The sequence below is a fragment of the Drosophila subobscura genome, chromosome J (genome assembly GCF_008121235.1).
Source record: "Drosophila subobscura isolate 14011-0131.10 chromosome J, UCBerk_Dsub_1.0, whole genome shotgun sequence".
NCBI classification, from domain to species: domain Eukaryota; kingdom Metazoa; phylum Arthropoda; class Insecta; order Diptera; family Drosophilidae; genus Drosophila; species Drosophila subobscura.
The window spans coordinates 22,876,091-22,892,343 of NC_048532.1; the positions used below are offsets into that span (position 1 = coordinate 22,876,091).

General features: G+C 50.6%; 2 protein-coding genes across 3 annotated transcripts; one reads left to right on the forward strand and one right to left on the reverse strand.

Moving 5' to 3' along the window:
- Positions 1–615: 615 nt before the first annotated feature.
- LOC117893323 (multiple inositol polyphosphate phosphatase 1) lies at positions 616–8,161 on the forward strand. Of its 2 annotated transcripts, none has more exons than XM_034799911.1 (5): positions 616–740; positions 6,231–6,510; positions 6,566–6,802; positions 6,872–7,113; positions 7,177–8,161. In XM_034799911.1, exons 2-5 carry the CDS (start codon positions 6,241–6,243, stop codon positions 7,841–7,843), a joined length of 1,416 nt encoding a protein of 471 aa, XP_034655802.1. In that variant the 5' UTR covers positions 616–740; positions 6,231–6,240; the 3' UTR covers positions 7,844–8,161. The 2 variants fall into 2 exon arrangements, with proteins under 2 accessions (XP_034655802.1, XP_034655803.1); XM_034799912.1 differs by having other exon boundaries at positions 629–740; positions 6,234–6,510.
- Positions 8,162–12,734: 4,573 nt separating this feature from the next.
- On the reverse strand, positions 12,735–13,538 carry LOC117894167 (the record flags this gene model as incomplete). The annotated part of the gene is made up of 1 exon (XM_034801068.1): positions 12,735–13,538. A coding segment is annotated over one exon (804 nt), but the record flags the coding sequence as incomplete, so codon positions are not given.
- Between the last annotated feature and the right edge of the window lie 2,715 nt (positions 13,539–16,253).

Genomic DNA, 16,253 nt, shown 5'->3' on the forward strand with positions numbered 1-16,253 from the left:
GCCGTGAATTCAAAGAACTGACAAAACTCAAGTACTTCTAGCAGGACGGGCCTGGGCCCGGGACTTCACTGTGGTCAGTTTTTCTCCTATCACGGCGACTTGACAAACAGTCCCAAAACAAGATTACCCCAACCTATCTAGGATGCAGCCTTTGCGTAAGTACGTATCTACTCGAGATCTATACTACTATACTATGTGTGTGGACAGTGATTAGTTGCAATCAGTTAAACGATTAAACTTGAACGTCTGCCATTGCTCGTTCCATTGTTTGTCTTATCAAAGTGTTCCACTTACACACGTGTACATATTTAAGTTACACTAACTACATCTGCTCTACCTGCATTACTACAAAACACCCAGATTATCATTTCCAGCATCTCTCTCTCCCTCCCACGCCTCTCTCACCTTTCGCCTTACCTGACTTCCCACGCTTACCCACACTGCGTTATATGCAGGTAGGTAAGGCAGCCTCTCGCTCTTGACCGGTTCCCGCTCTTTTTTATATGAGTTCCGAAGTTACAGTTGAGTGGCAGAGCTCTTCCATACCCCTTATTGAATATACCTTGGTTCTCACACTACAACGATAGACGATAGACAACATAAGGCTGCCGATTTCGTCGCGGGCTTTATTTCCATTTTGAACGGGTTCGCGTGCGGTTTAGTTATTTGTTCGTTAAATTGTGGCAAACGAATCGGCCAACTTAACAAATTCTACAGTCAAAACTGTGCGCATCAACTAGGTGTGTGCCAAATCTATATAATTGTTGTGTGTTTGTGTTTGTGTCGCTAAAGAAATTGAGTTAAATTTCACATAAAATGCGAATAATGAATACAATTTACGAAGCATTAACTGTCTGCCATTTGAATGAGTTTCCCATAAACATCCGCAACAAGCAAGCCATAAATATAGCGTTCAAATTGTTGGGATAGTTTTTGGCATATGCGAATAGACTCGACTCGTATAAATCATTTAATTGAACCATTAGAGAACCATTAGAAACGAGGCAGATAGCTGCGCTCTCTCTCTCTGTGGGACAGATGTTCCCTCGCCTGTCAGCTGCACCTGCAGCGTGGACGCCAAGCAAGCCAATTTTGAGTTTATTTTCGAACGATCGCAGCGCTAGAAACTGACTTGAGTGGGAAACCTGTTCGGTTCGGCAATCATTATCTATTGTCAGCTTATATAAGCGAAGACATGCTACGCCTCCCCGCCGCCCCACAGTATGAGCATTTTTCGTGACTTTGTGATGAGCTTAGCAAAATGCTTACCTCAATCTGAGCAGGGCTCGCGGGCTGCCCTCGCAGGTGTTTCGTCTTCATTTTGCATATGAATGAAAAATTCTGGAAACATGAGTGGTGCGGTGTGCGGGGTGTGCGGGGTGCGGTGTGGTGGCAACATTAATCAGCTTTTGGTAACAAATTTGTTTTCTTGTCTTGTGTTTTTTTCCGTTTGGTTCCTTATGTTCTTTTCGGGTTTCCATTTCCACGCAGCGTGGGACTTACATTTTTTGTGTTTTATGCCTGAAAGAAAGTTGGAAGCAGCCACAGTTGGAGGAGAAGGAGAAGGAGAAGGAGCTTCAATGATCTAATCAGGGGATCTCAGTTTACTGTTAGAAATGTCTGTGAATTCGCGTTTTTGTTGAGTTCGCAATCAAATTAGCAGCTGGGCAGGCAGTTGCTTTGAGTCAAAAAACGAGGCTAGGGCCTGAGCCTGAGCTGCTGCTGCGTTTTGCACGCGCTTCAAAAACGCAACCCAAAAGACAATCAAAATAATTAGCCGGACAGCGGACACGATTAATCTAAGCTCGTGGCATGAAACGAAAAGCGGCACAAAGATAAGCAAATTACATATACAAATAGTTGACACAAGTGTCCTCGTCCTCCTACATCTTGGAGGAGCTGCTCCCTGGGAGAATTCCCAGATTTACGATTAGGCCACGCGACGACCAAGGGGCAGGGCCCGGCACGCTAGGCACATTAAATATTTAATTTATTTGTATGCCCTTGCCGCGGAGGGTCTTGCGACTGTGACTGGAACGTTGGCACAGACACGCAGGGACAGCAGATGCAGATTGGCTGCCAGCTCCCCCCATGAAGATCCGAATCAAACGACTTCAACTTTGGCCCATAGAAGTCGCGAGTGCTTGGATCGGGATCACAATGTCAGGGAACTTTCATGGGTGTAGAAGGGCATCAAATATTCGCCTACATTTTCCCTTCATTTTCCACCAAATGTGTGTACAAATATTTTGTGTTACAACCAATGCTGGAATTCTCCTGCGGTTTGGCTAGTTGACGGCTTCTCGGTCCCTGGTCGACGACACTGTTTGCCCTGGCGGCTACCTGATGTGGGCAGGTGGTGTGGTGGTGGGGGGGTTGAGTCTAGGCCCAGCCCTAAGTGGGCCAACTACCTCCGAAAAGCAAATGTTTGAGAACAACAAAGAGAGAGAGGGAGAGAGAGAGAGGGAACAGAACCGGTTACAGACACAACAACGTCAATTCGATTCTAACGTTGTTTTCCCCGCTCTGCTTTGCTCTCTCATTCTCAGCCTCTCTCCCTCTCTCTCGCTCTCTCTCGCTGTGACGCGATCTTTTGCTCGTGTTCTCCCCACCCCTTTTGGGTTCCCGCGCACTCGCTTCAAATAAATTGCAGAATTTGTCAAAAGTTTTTCACTCTTGACTTGGTGCCAAGAGCATTTTGGCATTCATTTCCCCCCTGCCGCCGCTCACTTAACCTTAACCGCGGAAAAGCGCAAAATACAAAATACAAAAAAAGACTTTCCTTTCATTTCAAACAAAAATAGTTGCGCTTGCGGCCCCGAAGCACTTTCGTTGATGTTTAATGGGAATTAGTTAATATATCATTGGAGGCGAGGAGCGGTTCTATTTTTGGTCGGACAGATTCCGCCTGCCAAAAACTCACAACAAAATATTTGGAAAACTCTTACAAAATGCCAAGATGGGGAAATATCTGCGTGTGCCCCTGCCCCTTCCCCAGCCTCTGCCACACTTGCTTCGTCTCTGAGGTCAAGCCAGGCGGCATAATTTAGACAATTTTCCAACAAACAGAACAAGACTCGAGCAGGCCAGACCAGACAGATCTCAGATCTGATGTAATGGGGAGAAGGTCGCCACGGGCATGGGCCCCCAAGTGATAAATTAAACACTTTACGCGTAGTTCTCTCTCTTTCCCATTAAACATTCTCTGGGAGTACCCTGGAGGAGGCTCGCATAGTTCCCAGGCATTGGGAGAACGTTCTCTGAATATTAACCAGATTCTTGTCCTTGTCCCTAGAATATTTTATGCTCGCAGTGAATGCATGTTCCGGTCGATCCACCATTTCCAGGCACGGCTTAATGGCCATTCATATAGGGAATATATTCATGATAAATGTACATGTGTATGTATGTACATTTGTGCCATTTTCCGTGGACGTGTTGGGGATTTTTAAGTGAATTGCGCTTGGAGCATCATTGCGATAACTGGTGGACTCGCCTCGCGGCTGTCTCGCACTCATGGCACTCGCAGCAGCACAGATCTGCGCACAAATACGAGGAAAATATGCTAATTAATATGCAAACTGCACACGGCAGTTTGAGCTTCGGTTTTCCTTCGTTGGACAGTTTTCACGGCAGCACGCGAAGCGCTCTGACTGACGTTTTGCGTGTTTAATCAATTAACTTTGGGCCACAAATTGAATCGAAAGTGTCTGCTGCTCCACAGCCACAGCCACAGCCACAGCTGATGCTGATGCTATTCATCTATTGTTTCATAATTCAGAACTACATCATTTTCACCGCGGGGAAAGTTCAACGATCTTTTGATCAATCAATCTGCTGGAGGGGATCCGTGTCTGGATGTGGGTCGCCACCAATTGGTGGAATGATGAATCTGATTTGGACACTCGACTAATGGCAATGACTTCTGGTGTGTCCGTTCTGGCAGTCGAAATTCTGTTTTTGATTTATGTTACGCTCCAAATAACCCAGAGAAAAACAGAACCAGAACGCGGGAAATATGTGCGGAAAGCAGCCAGGGAATTGGCCAAATATCACGCACGCTCCTACACAAATAGAATCAGAAATATTATCGAGAGATTAAATTAGTTTCGAAATGTTGGCGAATCTTCGTTTGAGATTCTTTTGGATCTGCGGGATCTCCACTGGAGGAGGCCGTTGGAATTGGAATTTTAATTTCGCATTGGGAAAACACACCAAAGGCAAGGGCCTTCCCCCCAGAAAACTAACAGAAACAAAGGCAAGGCATTCAATTGATTAGAGGAGTGGGTGCCTAAGGGGGGGGAGGACCGTATCGAAGCACAAAAAGTGCATCCAATGGAGGGGCGCGAGTCGTGCAATTATTTGCACTTGAAATCCAAAGATGCAAAAGATCCAAAGATGGAAATGGATGAGCAAATTCGATGTGTGCTCCGCCGCTCCTCCACGACAGCACAGATCGGTTGGTGGAGGGGGAAATCTATAGTACATACATCTATGTACATTCGCATTTAATTATAAATTCCCAGGCTAATTGCAGCTGTCAATGCAATGCCCAAATGACGTCACTTGGTGGCAGGGCAGCAGCTTCTCTTCTCCCTCCTCTCGTGGGGCATGGGGCAACAGGTTGCAGCACCTCCCCCAGCGTAGTGTAATTGCGAGTAGTTCTGTTGGGGCAAAGGCAATGGCAATCGATCGAGGATGATGCAAACAAACAAGATCCAAACTAAACACAAAACAGAGAGCACAGAATTTGCTTCGTTCTATTTCTGGCTCTTATTTCGGCTACAATTTATTTGTTTTCATTCTATTTTCTTTGCGTGTTTTGTGGCTGTTTTGACTGGCAGTCGGATCTATTTATTTTGGAAGCTGGCTTCGGGCTTTTACCAAATGCATTTTTCAAATTAAAAGCCATCGTGCCACACAGCAGCAGCAGCAGCAGCAGCAGCAGCGGAAAAATAAAACCAATTCATTGTAATTCGATTTGAAAGTTGAAACAACATTCCAGATAAATTCTCCAATATGAGTTTAGGCACGAAATTCAGCGGAAATTCAACGAACCTTTAGTTTAGCTCACTGTTTTGTTGCTTCTTTATTTTATGGGCTTACATTTTATACACAATTTGATTTGATTTCGCAGGGGATTGAATGGCGGGGGAGTAGTTGTGGAATAGCGAGACAGCGCCCACAGAGCGAGCCAAGTGCGATGGAAAACTACTTAATGGATGCTAGAGAGTGGCATAGAAGATGATTCAGAGAGAGAGAGATCCCAGGGAATTGCATAGAACTCATTGATGGGCCACGAAGACCCGTGAATGTCGCTCTCAAGTGTTCTGTAATCTTTCGCTCATCTTTCCTTGCTTTCCTTCTGCCTTATTTATGAACTATGATTGTAGATCTAATATAATAGAATTGCCTGAACAATCGATCGCTCAATCGATGGGGGTGTTTGGGCTGAGGCTCGAATTACATTCGTGTCAGTGTCGTTTAATGAGCAGCCTATTGTCACACAGCCAGACAAACATCATCCCAGAGGGAGAGAGACCCTGTGGCTGCAGCGAACCCTTCTCGTTTGCTTAGTCAATGCTGGGGATGTGGATGCGGGCATCGGTCCCAGGCCAGACCATCGCCATCGCCATCCCACGATGCTTTGATGCTAAATTGAAACATTACAAACAACTTTTATGAGCCATGCCCCTGCCCCTGCCCCTGTCCCTCTACACTGACCTAATTGAGGTGATTGGCGGGGGGGAGAAGGGGCTATGGCGCTGGCTTTGAGGTGCCATTTGGCCACGTGGAGGAACTGCAGCAATTTGTCAGAAAGGGAGCGAATCATTAGCCTAATTTTTAGGGCACAGAGTTGAGGTTCTGTCCGTGTGTGTGTGTGTGTGTGTGTGTGTGTTTGTGTGTGTGTGTGTGTGTGTGTGGGTGCGTGTGTGCTGGCATTTCCTGTGACTGACTGAATTTCCATTCGGCGCTTCGATTCTGTGGCCAGGCAGGCCCCTCCTTGATAGTCGTCTTGCCAGACGCCAGCGAAGCAATTTAAATGCCACACCTATCCTGTGGGGTGTGGGGTGTGTGGGCTGATGGCATTCCTGCACACACACACACACACACACATATGACACTCGTCCTGTTTCCTGTCCATTAGGGCTGGGCGACAGTTCAAGGATGTTCCCCTGCAAGGATGTAGACACAACCCTTTTGCTCAACTCTCTGTCTCCTCTCTCTAGGGACGACAAAATGCGTTTGCTGCTGCTGCTGCTGGTGCCACTGGTGGCACCTCACCTGGGGGTGGATGGGCAGGAGGACTATTGCTTCGGCAAGGACTCGGACAGGCCGCAGACGGCGCAGTTTGCCTCGAAGACGGCCTACCAGATCGTGAAGAGCAGCAACATCGACAAGCAGTACCTGGTGCCCGGCTGCGAGGCCAAGAAGATGTGGATCTTCCACAGGCACGGCACCAGGCTGCCCAAGTCGGGCACCATCAAGAAGGCCTCGCGGCTGATAGAGGTGAGTGGAGGATGCTCCACACTTTGCCACAGCTTAATCTCTCCTTTCTACGCAGTTGCGCGACCAAATCGTTAAGAATTATCGCGAGGCCAAGACCAAGCCGGAGACGAATGCGCTGTGCACCGAGGATCTGATTGCCATTCAGCTGTGGAAGGGCAACAGCAGCATCACGCCCGACATGGACGAGTTCCTGACCAGCCAGGGCTACGACGATCTGCGCGGCACGGCCAAGCTCTACCAGCGCTACTACCCCAGCATCCTGCCCAGGCACTACAACGACACCTACTACCAGGTGAGAGCGTAGCGGAGCGGAGCTCCCCCCCTGAGGATCTCCCAATAATCATCCCCATTTGCCCTGCAGTTCCGCCACACGGACACGCAGCGGACCACGGAGAGCTTCAAGGCCTTTGCCGAGGGCCTCTTTGGCACGGGGAACGCCGCCCATCCCGTGGACATACCCAAGGACGATCTGCTGCTGCGCCCCTACGACTACTGCCAGAGCTACAAGGAGCTCAACTACAAGGGCGAGGGCTCCGAGTACCACAAGTACACGCAGTCCGCCCTGTGGAACAGCACCCTGGCGGACATCTCCACGCGATTGGGGTGAGACTTTCACGCGCTCCTTGGCAGTGGCAGGCTGCAACTGACTCTCCTTCGATCCCCCAGCTACCTGTACACCCTCGACCAGGCGGACATCCTGCTGATGTACGACACGTGCCGCTACGAGCAGGCGTGGCAGGTGGACCGCACGAGCGTCTGGTGCGGCGCCTTCCTGCCCGAGCAGGTGACCGTCTTCGAGTACGCGGAGGACCTCAAGTACTACTACGGCTCGGGCTACGGCTTCGAGGAGGACACGGCGCGGCTCAACTGCCGCCTCGTGCAGGACATGCTGACGCACCTGAGCAACCCCGTGTCGCCGCACGTCATCGCCCACTTCGGCCACACCACCGGCCTGCAGACGCTGATCACGGCGCTGGGCGTGCGCAAGGACGACATCAAGCTGCGGGCCGACAACTACAACAGCCTCACGAACCGGCGCTGGAAGACGAGCCTCCTGGGCCCCTTTGCGGCCAACTTTGTGGCCGTGAAGTACGACTGCCCCGCGGCCCTGGACAAGGAGAAGGCCGTCTTCTTCCTCAACCAGGACGCCGTGCAGCTGGACTGGTGCAGCGTCGGGCTCTGCAACTGGTCCGAGGTGCTGCATCGCTACAAGACCCTCGCCGATGCCAACTGCGATGAGTACTACTGCCGCTCCGCTGCCGCCTCACTGGCCGCATCCACCGCACTCCTGGCCTCGACCCTCCTCGCTGCTTTAGTCCACTTAATGCATTGAATCTGGCGGCGGATTTGTGTTAGTTCTTAATGTTTGTCAAATGTACAAAGTTCGTACCAAATGAGGAGCAGGCGATGCAGGATGCCGGACAGCATCGAGGGATGTCTTTCAAGTATTTTTCGATTTACATTTTTCTACTTTTAATCCAACCTCAGCAGCAGCACCTCTCTACACCCACACACCCACACACACCCACACCCACACACACACACAATTTGTAACTCTTACGATTGTTTTTCTAAATGCTTAACGTACGTTGCAAGTGCTACAGTCAACCAAATAGCTTTATATTAATTAAATAAAACGATTAATTATTAAGTTCGTTTGAAATTGGAGACATTTAGCGCCAAAGAGCAAGCAGCGCAGAACTGCTTGCATGTGCTGTTAAGCGACAAAGCAGTGTTCACTTAACAGTGCAATAACATAGTTCAGTTCCAGAATGAAAATGAACTAGTCTGTGTCGCTTCACAGCACTGCTCGTTTGCGCGCCTTTGCGGGAAATTCAAACACAGTTTCCCCTTAATCGTTTTACGTAGTTCCACGGTACGGGCAAGTCGTTTATTCTCAGCTTAGACAGTGGGCATAATTCGAAATTAATTACATTTCCGGCAGAAGTGCAGAAGCAAAAGCCAACGCATAATCAGTGAGGTGAACCACTGTATCTGGGGGGTGTCGGGCTGTCGCCTGCTGGCTGCTGGCTGCTGGAGGAGCTCAGTCCTCGGCCCACGCCCTGCCACTCCCACTTCGTGACAGGCCCCTTTAAAAGCCGAAAAGCTTTGTCAAATCCTTTGGGGTGTGAAAATGGGCAATTTTTAAAGTGTTTTTCCTGCCGAATCTGCTGAGGGGTGGCAGCTGGAGGTGGACGCTGGCTGGAGCTGTAGCTGGAGCTGGAGCTGGCTGCCATGCAGTGTCACGTGTTTCCTGTTAAATGCTCTAATGATGGGTATTAGGCGAGACTAAGTGCCACTCATGAGTGCCGCACACGCACCTGACACAAGACTCTGACGCTGCGGCTGTGGCCCTGGATCCCTGCTCCAAATGCGAATCCGACTTTTGGCGACCTGCGCCCCCCACCCTTGCCTCTCACATCGAAATGTACGCAAAATGCGTTTTTTATTTCACTGTGGACTGCCCAGCCCCCGCTTCTGGCAGTCCTTTTGCTGCTGCTGCTGCTGCTCCTTCTGCTTCGGGGGTGGAAATAGTCCTGCGGCTGAGCCAGCAGCGTACGTGTGCCAGCCCCTGCCCCTGCCAAACCTCCCACAAGGAGCAGTTCTGATATCTGTTCTAGGCCACGCGCACAACCTCCTCCCCAGAGTTGCTGCTGCTTTTCCTCTCATTTTCATTAGTTTGAGCGACTTCCGCGACTGCTGGTGGGAAAGTCTACGCGGCCATAAAGTACTTTCATCCATAAGTAATGCGAGATTTCGACCTAGAGCCCCGCTTTAGCCTTTGCTGTCTATGAATAAACACTCTGAGCGGGAGATCCATTTATTTGTTGATACACTTTGGGTGAGAGATGTAAATAAATTCTTGAAAATGAAGCAAAAGTCCAAGTGGAAGTCCAACTCCTCTGCCATTTGCTCATTTGTACTTTCCACTCGATTTTCGGGCACAAAACACACTTGATCCGGGTTAATCTCTGCCGTCTGCCGTCTGCTGTCTGCTGCAGACCATCCTCGCAGACTCCTTCCACTGTCTCCCGGCAAGGAGCCGCTCGTTAATGGCCGCTCACTTGTGTGTCAGTGAGCTATGAATAAGCAATGAATACCACAGCCAGCACGCTCCCTTCCTCGAACCCCTTGGCAGATGAAAGTTTTGCGGCCTCTGGTCAGAGCAGCAACAGGCGGCGAGGCGGAGTCTGGAGGCTGGAGGACCCAACTCTCCGGGTGGTTCGGGGTAGCTGGCGCTTTGAAGTGCGGCCAGGTAATTGGTTAATTATTAGGCCATGCCTGCCGGACAGCATAACATTGGATGGCAGCAGCAGCAGCAGCAGCAGCAGCAGCAATGCCGCCTCGGATTACCGCACCCTACGACCAGCAGCAGCAGCAGCAGCAGCAGTTATGGACACAACATTTTCGCATCACTAATTAGAGAGTTGTTTCTGTGCAGCTAAGACCTAGCTTTACAGGGGGCACATCTAGGCAGTCCATCAGCAGCAGGAGCAGCAGGAGCATGGGCATCAGGCATCGTCGGGCATCGTCTGGCTTGTGTAACATGATTCTGTGTTGCGCATACGCAGCGGGGGACAAAGAGGCAGAGCCGGCAGCCCAAACTGCCTGGCTGGAAATCATTTTTCATTGCAACCTTTCATTTTGCCCACAAAAGTATGTTGTCAGCACACAGCACACAGCAACTGCCAACTGCCAACTGCCACACAAGCTCTCTGCTCGGGCCATGCCTTGCCATGTTCTCGATTTCCCTTTAGCCAAATTCATTTCCAGGCAAAAGGCGGACACAAATTTCAGTTCATTTGCCCATTGATGGCACTGGTACTACGAATCTCTCTTGCTGCCAGGAGGCTTACTTTTCGGTCCTAAAACTATAATTTCACACGAAAATGGAACCAGGAGTTCCCAGCACTTGCTGCACATTTTCTATGCATATCTTTCCCCTTTGTCGACTCTTGTGCGTTGCTCAAAATTAATAGCTTGACCACAGAAATTTGTGTAATTTCAGTTGGCTTAAAGGGGGCTTGGGCTGAGTTTTTCGCCAAGGCAAAAGGCAATTTTGTGTGCGAGTTATCAAAACAATGAATTTTGCTCGTTGTTTGCCCCAACCCTCCTCCCACATGCACCGCACTGCACTGCTCCATGCCTTTGTTTGCCATTGCCACTTTAATTAAGTCAAAGTGTTTGCATTGCATAAAATGCCATGGCCCGGGGACTGCTGGTTGGGTGGCAAAAAGTACGAGTAGCCGCCGAGCATCAAATGGTTTTTATGCCCAGACTGCAGTCCAGATTGCTGCTGACTCTTAATCCCCTGCTGCCAGAGCTGATTTAAATATTATTCAATAATTGTAAGCGAGTGAGTGGATGCTTAATGAGTGTGCAAAAACCAACGAACGAATCAGGTGACAAATGCAGCACTTTGGGTGGGGTTTGCTCTGGTTTTCACCTGGGGTTTAGCTGCATAAAAAGTGTCTCCAATCTGCCAGTCTGCCACTTTGCATCTTTATTTCCGGCACTCAATTAGACAAGCGCCAAATGTGGCCCCGCGTAAAGGTAGCTCCAAGTAGCCCCCACTGCGAGTAGCTCTTGGATCCTGTCTCCTGCCTGCTATCTGCCATCGCTCGCATCCTTTTGTTTTTATGGCCGCCGCTTAAGAGACGAAGCGTGCATGAAATGCCAGTGGGGGAGCTGTTCAAAAACCATAAGAATATTGCGAGCACATGGCATGGAAGTCCTGCCATCCACGATGCTCATTCTGCTGCTCCTCGAGCTCCTCGAGCTCCTGCTGCTGCTGCTGCTGCTCGTAAATGTCCTGCAGCGATTCCTCTGTGAAATAAAATTTATAAATATGCACAATAATTCTTGATGGCATTTCAACAGGGCGAGAGACTGTCTGTCACTTGCAGCGAGGACATGGATATGGCCACATCCTTTCTCGCACTCCATGTGTGCTCCCTGCCCCTGCCACAAGTGAAATTGATTACCTGGGGCCGAACATTTCAGTCTCTGTATCTGCCAGTCCTTTGGCGGACTGGGACCCTCTCGAAACGAAACGAAACGGAGCGAAAAGGAGACGATTGTGACCGCTTGATGCTTGTTGCTTCTTGCTTTTGATTTGTGATATTTCTCTCCGTGTCTCCGTGTCTCGAATGGAAGACAGTTCTGTGACAATTCGCAATAAGCGGGCTGTCAGAGGCAGAGCCCAGGCCTTTGCCCCTTCCCCCTACTTTGGGAGTTTGGATACCAAAAAGAAAACAAGCGGCAAAACGATGAGACGATGATGACGATGGCCATGCTGATGCGGTGCAAAAGTTGATCATATTTGTGCAGCTGTTGGAATGTAATTGGGAATGCCTCAAGCAGCGATGGGAGGACGCACTCTCCTCCTGGGTGCTCCCCCCTTTGCTCTCCCTCCTCCTGCTGCTGCTGCAAAGATTCTTAATTGAATTTCGCACAATTGATTTCACAATTAAAGAGGAACCAAAAAGCGCGTGAATGATGGAAGAGGATTGAAGCTCCTGCTGCTGTGCAAAAATGTCGAGCTGGTCATTATCTGCTTCTCGCTTCCTGAATGGCAGTGTCCTGCATGTCCTCCTGCTGCTGCTACTCCTTCGCTCATCAGTCAAAGTAATTTAACTTGAGTGAGCACTTAATGCTGTTCTTCTGGCTGCCTCCTGCCGCCTGCCCCATGCCTCCTGCCTCCTGCCATTGAGTTGAATTAACGCGCAAGTGCATTAATTAAGCCGCCCCCAAAGGTGCTCATGGCAACGCAGGAGCAGGAAGAGCAGCAGAAGTTGCCATAAAAAGAGCTGCAATGATTCTCCATATTGAAAGGCTTAAGGGGAACTCTCTCTGTGGCTGAGGCTGTGGCTGAGGCTGTGGCTGAGGAGGGATTGCCACACATAAATCCTGCTAATTGGCGAGGGACAGACGAGCGTGCACACACGAGGATGTGCCTTTGATAGCCACTAAACCAGGATGAGCTGGCTTAATACGCAACGAACAGCAGCTTCAGGGGGAGGGTGGAAGCTCCACTGATGCGGGAGTCAGCCAGCCGGGCGTATGCGTAATGTGTGACGTTTGCTTGGGGCGCCTCTGCTGCTGCCGCCCCAAATATGATTTTCCTTGCTTAGCATTTAGAAAACTTTCAAAACTTTATTGAAAAAACAAAAACAAACAAAAGGAGCGACCAAAGGGAAGGCAAATCGCGGGGCAAGTTGCAGCTAGAACCTGTAGCGCCTCACGGCACGGTACTGATAGCCATCGTTGGCCAGGACAGCGCTCTGGCCATCGGCGGGACCCTCCACGACGACGACGGCCTCATCCTCCACGGGAGGCAGGTACTCGCGGGCCGCCTCGCGCAGCTCCGCGGGCATCTCCGCCGGCTGCTGGTAGTGGTAGCCGTCCTGGAGCAGCTGCCCGGCGCCGCCGTCGGTGGGCACATCCACCACACGGACATCGGCCTCGGCCTCGGGCTGCTCCGGCTGCTCCGGCTGCTCCTCCGGCAGCGGTGTGGTCTCCTCCTGGGGCGCAGCCTCGGTGCTCGCCTCCACGGGCGGCAGATACTGCCGGGCGAGCTTGGGCTCCACGGCGGAGACCACCTCCTCGGTGTCCTCGGTGTCGTCGATGGGTGCAGCAGGATCGCTGGCTGGCGGCAGATAGGCCTGACTGGGCGGCAGATACCGACGGGCCGGAGCCTGCCCCAAGTGCGAGACATCGCGACGATTGCGATGGCGCAGCTTCAGGCGGCGCACAGTGCGGTACTCGTAGCCCTCGCCGCCCAGCACGGTGCCCTCGGGCTCAGCTTCGGCCTCAACCTCCACTGGCAGTGGCTCCTCTTCGAGCAGCGCGGACTCGGTGATGCCTGGCGGCAGGTACTCCACGGGTGCGGCTGCTGCTGCTGCAGGATCCACCAGCTCGGAGACATCGCGACGCAGACGAGCCTCCAGTTGGGGGGCAGCCAGAGCGGCGCTGGCCACGGCCGAGAGGGCGAGGACACTGCCGAGCGAGAAGAATTTCTGCAAGAGAGAGAGCGAAAGAGAGCGGAGATTGAGTCACAGGATGTGCAGGAGATAGTCCCCATCCTCCAGCCATTGCTCACCATTTTTTAGGTTTGGTTTCTTGGGGGATTTCGAGCTGCTGCTGTTGCTGCTGCTGCTGTTGCCTGAGCGGTGCTTGGTGCCTGTCTGCCGGCCAGTCGCTCAATTTATAGCCAGCAAAAGAGTCTCATAATTGGAGAAGAAACAAACAGACGAGGCAGCAGAGACAGCGAAGACACTTCTGTGGAGTGGCCACTCGAGTGGCCGAGCTGGAGCCAGCGCCTCTGCTCTCTGGGGTCTTGCTTCAGTTTCGCTTTTCGGACAATGTCAAGTGGCTCTCGGATCTCGGATCTCGGATCTCTGCTCTCAGCTCTCAGCTGTTGGCCCTCGCCGCGAGGCTTGACCTTTCCTTTGCCTTCTTTCATTTTGTGCTTCTATTTCTGTTCCATTTTTGTTCGATTTCTATTTGAGGCGTTCATTTGCGGAAGAGTTTCGTTTGGGCCTCTGCTGGAGTGGCTCCTGCTCTTTGCTTTTGCTATTTCTATAAACATAAACATAAACACAAAGCTAATTTAACGCGGCAGCCTCATCGCATATTTATGAGTAATTACAAAGCATTTGCAAACATTTTCCATGTGCGTCCGTGTGCCACGTGTCGCAGCCAATGAAAATGTCATCGGAGTTTGCGGGAAAGTGCGGAAATTGCTTATTGATTGTGTTTGTGCTGCACCATTAAATAGTCATAATTATAATTGTGCATTTCTCATTTCATGTGCAGCAATTTCAAAGCTGCGGCGGCTCTGTAATGCCACAAAAGAACCCATGGGCACGTGGGAATACTCTGCGGGAAATGTAGAATAGCATTTTTGGCATGCTCTAAATGGGATTCTAATTAAGGGAAAATCTCTCAAAAGTTTCCTTTTATTTATTCCCAGTCTTTCCCTTTGCTCTTCCAACTTCTCCATCGATTTGTGGCACCCTCTTTGAGCACCCCAACTTCTGGGAATAAGTGTCCGCGATTAGTTGGAGTTTAATTTTCAGCTGGTGGCTTTTAATGAATTGTTAATGAACGTCAGCTTCCATTTGAGGCAGTGGAGTGCCGGGTTGCTGGTTTGCTCTGCGCGGAGATAAATCACTCCCCGGGTCTGGGCCCCGCTCCTGTCTGGCTGTCTGGCTGCCTGGCCTGAAAGGCGTGCAACAATTTCCGCTTCGCTCTTAAAGTTTGCCAGCCCCACGCAATGTTTCCTTTTTCCTTTCCTTGTGGCGCTCCGCAACTTGTTGCTCCTCTAGCGAATTTAGAGGGGCATCTGTCCGGGTGGGGGCCGTCTCCGCTCAGCTTCTTTGCATAAAAGCCACTCATGTATAATGTTTTATGCCTCTGCTGAGAATAATTTATGGCCAAAAGTGCGGCCGCCATATGCCATCGAAGGATGTGTTGAGCCATAAATTCTGGCAGCCTCGTTCGTTCTTTTTTTTCTGCCTCTCCCTGGGTCTAGCTTGACTCTTGATTTCCTGCCACTTTTTCATACGAATGCAAAAGTTTTCCATGTCTATTTGTTCGCTGGTGTCGCTGCGTCTGTCCATGGGATAGATAGTCCCAAAGCAAAGCAAAGCAAAAGCAAAGCAAAGCAAAAGCAGAGCAAAAGCAGAGCGAAGCGGGGCGGAACTTTTGCACATTTGTTCCACAGTCAATTTGCATGTTGGGTCAATGAAACGAGAGCCACAAGAAGGGAAGGGGCAGCAGCTTGAAGCCTTCTCAGTCGCGGCTCAGCGGCCATTAGCCGTTAAAGCTGCTGCGAAGTGAACCTGGCAGAAAACACGAGCTGGGAAAACTCTTTCCTTGCCCTTCCTTACTCGCAGCAGAGGTGGAAAGCGGCAAGCGGAAAGCGCTCGCGGCTCTCACTCGACAGCCAACTCGAGTTGAGTCGAGAATGTTTGCCAAGGCGCACAAAAAGGACACAGCCCGAGCCCAGACCAAGCCCTAGCCAAAATAGAGCCAAACTCTTGTGGCAGTTTCCCCCTTTAGTTTATGCAAATTTTTGATCGGCAGTTGGCTGCTTCCTGGAGCGGGCGTAGACAGCCGCTGGCGTCGCATTTATTAACTTGAAATATTTAGAAGTTTCCAATGGGTGCCAGGAAAGCGAAAGAAATGGCACAGGACACAGGAATGAAAAGGGTTTCGAGTGAGGGTGCGGGTGCTGGTGAGGGTGCGGGTGCGGGGCTGCCCGTATCGATTTACAAATTCAAATTACTTTCTTTTCTGCTAGTGGCAGCTGCTGCTCGCAAATCTCGACACAGGAAACTCCCCTCTTGCCAACAAATTGTTGCCTGCACGCTGCCTGCCACTCATTCGGGCCAACAGGATGATCTGCGGGGCAGGGACAGGCACCAGGGACAGGCACAAACCAACATTGAATTGGTAATCATTTAATCCTGTATTTGCGGTGACGTGGCTCCAATTAATTGGACTATAAATTGCAGTCAGCCAGTCGGCTTCGTCGTTTGGTTGTGGCTTTTGACAACATAATTGAAACGGGGCTCGGGTGGAGGACCACTTCCCCGCCTGCTGCGAAAGCTGCTTATCGACAAGGTTTAGGCCCATCCCCATCTTGATTCCCCAAAAGTTGTTGTTAGTGGCAACAGCTTGCGGCTGGTAATTAAGTCACCGCTACATGTGTCTTGTTCTGCTGACAAGATGCCGAC

Excerpts from the sequence above, each read along its gene's own strand:
- LOC117893323 (XM_034799911.1), top strand. The coding sequence starts at position 6,241 with ATGCGTTTGCTGCTGCTGCTGCTGGTGCCACTGGTGGCACCTCACCTG. Across the intron at positions 6,511-6,565 it reads AGGCCTCGCGGCTGATAGAG|TTGCGCGACCAAATCGTTAA; the intron begins GTGAGTGGAGGA and ends CTTTCTACGCAG. Across the intron at positions 7,114-7,176 it reads GACATCTCCACGCGATTGGG|CTACCTGTACACCCTCGACC; the intron begins GTGAGACTTTCA and ends TCGATCCCCCAG.